A 3138-nucleotide genomic window follows, 5' to 3' on the forward strand; every position below is an offset into this window, starting at 1 on the left:
GGCGCTAGTTTCCTCAGTAAATTTAAAGGACTTACTCGGAGTGGACGAGCCCACAAGGTTCCCTCCCGACTACGCGAGGATGACACCTCACAGGGAGGTGGAGGGGTTGGGGGAGGAGACCCTAGAGGAGGAGGCGGTGGGGGGAGAGCCCCTAGAGGAGGAGGAGGTGGGGGGAGAGGCAACCGGGGCAAAAAACTCCGGGCCGTGTCTGAAATAGGAGGGTCTTCTTCGATGCCCTCCTATACAGAGGCACCTTCTGAGTCTGAGGAGGAGGAGTATGTTCCTGATGGCGAGGAGGAGGAGGCCGAGGAGGAGGGTGAGGAGGAGGGCGAGGAGGGTGGAGGGGAGGTTGATCCCGCGTTGTGGGGTGACTTGCCACCGGGTTCTTCGCAGGGGTGGCTGCGTGGTAATGCCGGACTACCTACACCACCTTCTATCGAGGAGCACAAGTGGCTCATTGAACCTGTGGGGACAGAGTAAGTGCCTCTCAATCATATTTTCAACACATGACAACATTTTCTTATTGTACACATGGCAATCATTTGATTCTTTTGCAGAAACTGGATCCTTCGCGGAAAGGGCCGTAAACCGAACGGCCTTATCACTGTTCTGTTGAAGGAGTTTTGGCCTGGCCTATTCTGCCCGCGGCCAGACAGGGACCCGCAGCAGCGGGTTTTGGCCACGAGCTGGGCCCACTACGAGGCTTGCAGCAACGCGGAGTACGGGACGACCGCTAAGGCCGTGATCACCAAATTTTGGGTAAGTTCTCTTCTGAATCACTTGTCTTCAGTTTCGTTCATAGTTTATCATTGAATCACTCAACTGATGCCTTGTTTGCTTCTGGTTTATGCATGATTGTAGCAACTCTATAGAGTTCTTGACGAGCACAAGGCCAGAGCCGACGTGGTCTTGCTTGCGGCTGCGAAGAAGAAAGCTCGTCAGTTGCAGTACGAGGTGCGCTGGGTTGCTGTCTCGCAGTACTACCACTACTACCTGCACCAAAAGATGACCAAAACTCAAGCGCAGAAGCTACGACTTACCTTGAGCAAGGAGCAGTTCATGATGGTAACTATTACTAACTTTTCATTGTTTCAAGCAGTCAACTATATGTTTCGTGCTCACATGTCATGCTTCCAAAATTTGCATAGGTTGTTCCTCGTTGGTGCTATGGAAGGCATGACGGATGGGCGAGTTTGGTGGATAGGTGGCTCGGCGCCGATGCAGAGTTTGCTGCCAAGAGCATCAAGGCCCGGGCTAACCGTGGAGACGACGGGACACACGGCCAAGGAAACAGGAACCACTGGGGCTTCAAGGCCATGAAGGTATATCTATGTGCATGATGCATTTTTGTTCTTCTTTACGTCATGTTCTTATGTATGGCTGACTTCTATTTGACGTTGTAGGAGGACAAGTTGAAGAGGCCGCTCTCAGACATGGAGTCGTGGAAGCTGGCCCGCGAGCGGAGTCATCGCAAGGAGGGCGAGAGCCAGTACTACGGCAAGACCGAGGAGCACCTGGGGTCTTACATTCATCACTATCAGGAGTTGCATCCGGATGTTCCTGTTGCTGAGGTCGCCCAGTCTCAGATCGACGACACGGCGGTGGTGGCCATCCAGGGGAAGAAGAATGGCCGGTATCCGTGTTTCGATGGCTTGATCACTCCTTCGATCTCGTACACACAGCTTCGGGCTACCAACCAGAGCCAGTTAGAGAGTACGGGGCGTTCACAGACTCCCTTAGCCCGCCAGCATGCTGTAAGTACTTCCTCTTTATCTTTTTCTATCTTGCATTCTCAGTTTATTTTCAGCATTGCTCACTTAGAAACAACCTAAATTATGTAGGCATATAAGGAGTTTGTCGAGCATAGGAATCTCGAGGTGCGGGAGTACTTGAAACGAGTGAAGGCAAACGATGATTACAACCGTCAGATGATGACGGTTAGTTTTGCCCTCTTAAAACCAAGCTAAATTTTTGCACTTTCATTCCTTCTGATCTTCTAGTTTGCTTGTTTAACTAACATTCAGGCTATGTTGGCGTCTTGGACTAACCGCACGGATCCACCACAAATGGGACCCCCACCACCACCTGCGGGAGAACCCCCACACGTGCCCACGTTCGATGAATGGGTGGCACTAGGCAGTGATGGTCCGGTTAGTACATTTGCCTAACTACTAGCAAACTAGTTCTCGTTCATGAAACACTATCATATCATATTTACCGTTAGAATCTTTTCTGAAACATGTAGGGGACCGGTGGCTCGACTCCTGCTCCGTCGACCCCAGTCACTCCGATCTGGCAGAGTGGTGGTGGTCGCGATGGCGGTTTTGGCGGAGGTGGTGGTGGTGGTTTTGGCGAAGGTGGTGGTGGTTATGGCGGAGGTGGTGGTTTTGGCGGAGGTGCTCTTGCTTGATGATTCCGTGCATGTGGCCATCGTGCCATGCCTTTCATATTCCTACTTTTATCATGTTTCATGTCTTGCACTACTTTTATGTTCATGAACTTCCGTCGGTGATGATCTTTAGATGATGTGATGAACTTGAGTATGTTTAGATGATGATGGTGAACTTGAGTATGTTTAGATGAACTTGAGTATGTTTGCATGATGAATTGTCATATTTCTGCATAATTTCATATTGTTCTGTTTTGAAATGCTGTCAAATGAATTGGAAAAGAGAAAACAGGGGAAAAAAACTATGCCTACGGCAAAGCCGTTGGCATATATACGCCCAGGAGTTACCAGGGCTTGCCACGTGGCACATCTATGCCTACAGCAAAGCCGTAGGCATATATGAAAATCTATGCCGACGGCTTTGCCGTAGGCATAGCCCTGCTGCCAGGAGAAACCAGGAGATGCCACGTGGCAGAGGTATGCCGACGGCAAAGCCGTCGGCATAGATTAATCTATGCCGACGGCTTTGCCATAGGCATAGCCCTGCGACGTGGCATTGCGTGATTCGTCAGCGCTTTTGACGGCGCCGTCCGTTGCCGTCAGACGAAAAACACTGCCGACGGCTGACGTCAGGCCGTCGGCATAGGACCCTATGCCGACGGCTATACTATGCCGACGGTCTGACAAGACTACGCTGACGACATCTACGCCGACGGGGATATGCCGACGGCAGCCGTAGGCATATATCT

At 51.2% G+C, this 3138-nt stretch overlaps 1 protein-coding gene across 1 annotated transcript; it reads left to right on the forward strand.

Moving 5' to 3' along the window:
* Positions 1 to 975: 975 nt before the first annotated feature.
* On the forward strand, positions 976 to 2410 carry LOC125533128 (androgen receptor-like). The gene is made up of 6 exons (XM_048696892.1): positions 976 to 1065; positions 1149 to 1322; positions 1404 to 1754; positions 1842 to 1937; positions 2025 to 2150; positions 2246 to 2410. Exons 1-6 carry the CDS (start codon positions 1006 to 1008, stop codon positions 2408 to 2410), a joined length of 972 nt encoding a protein of 323 aa, XP_048552849.1. The 5' UTR covers positions 976 to 1005.
* The last annotated feature ends 728 nt before the right edge of the window (positions 2411 to 3138 follow it).

This window comes from Triticum urartu, chromosome 1 (assembly GCF_003073215.2).
Source record: "Triticum urartu cultivar G1812 chromosome 1, Tu2.1, whole genome shotgun sequence".
Classification (NCBI taxonomy): domain Eukaryota; kingdom Viridiplantae; phylum Streptophyta; class Magnoliopsida; order Poales; family Poaceae; genus Triticum; species Triticum urartu.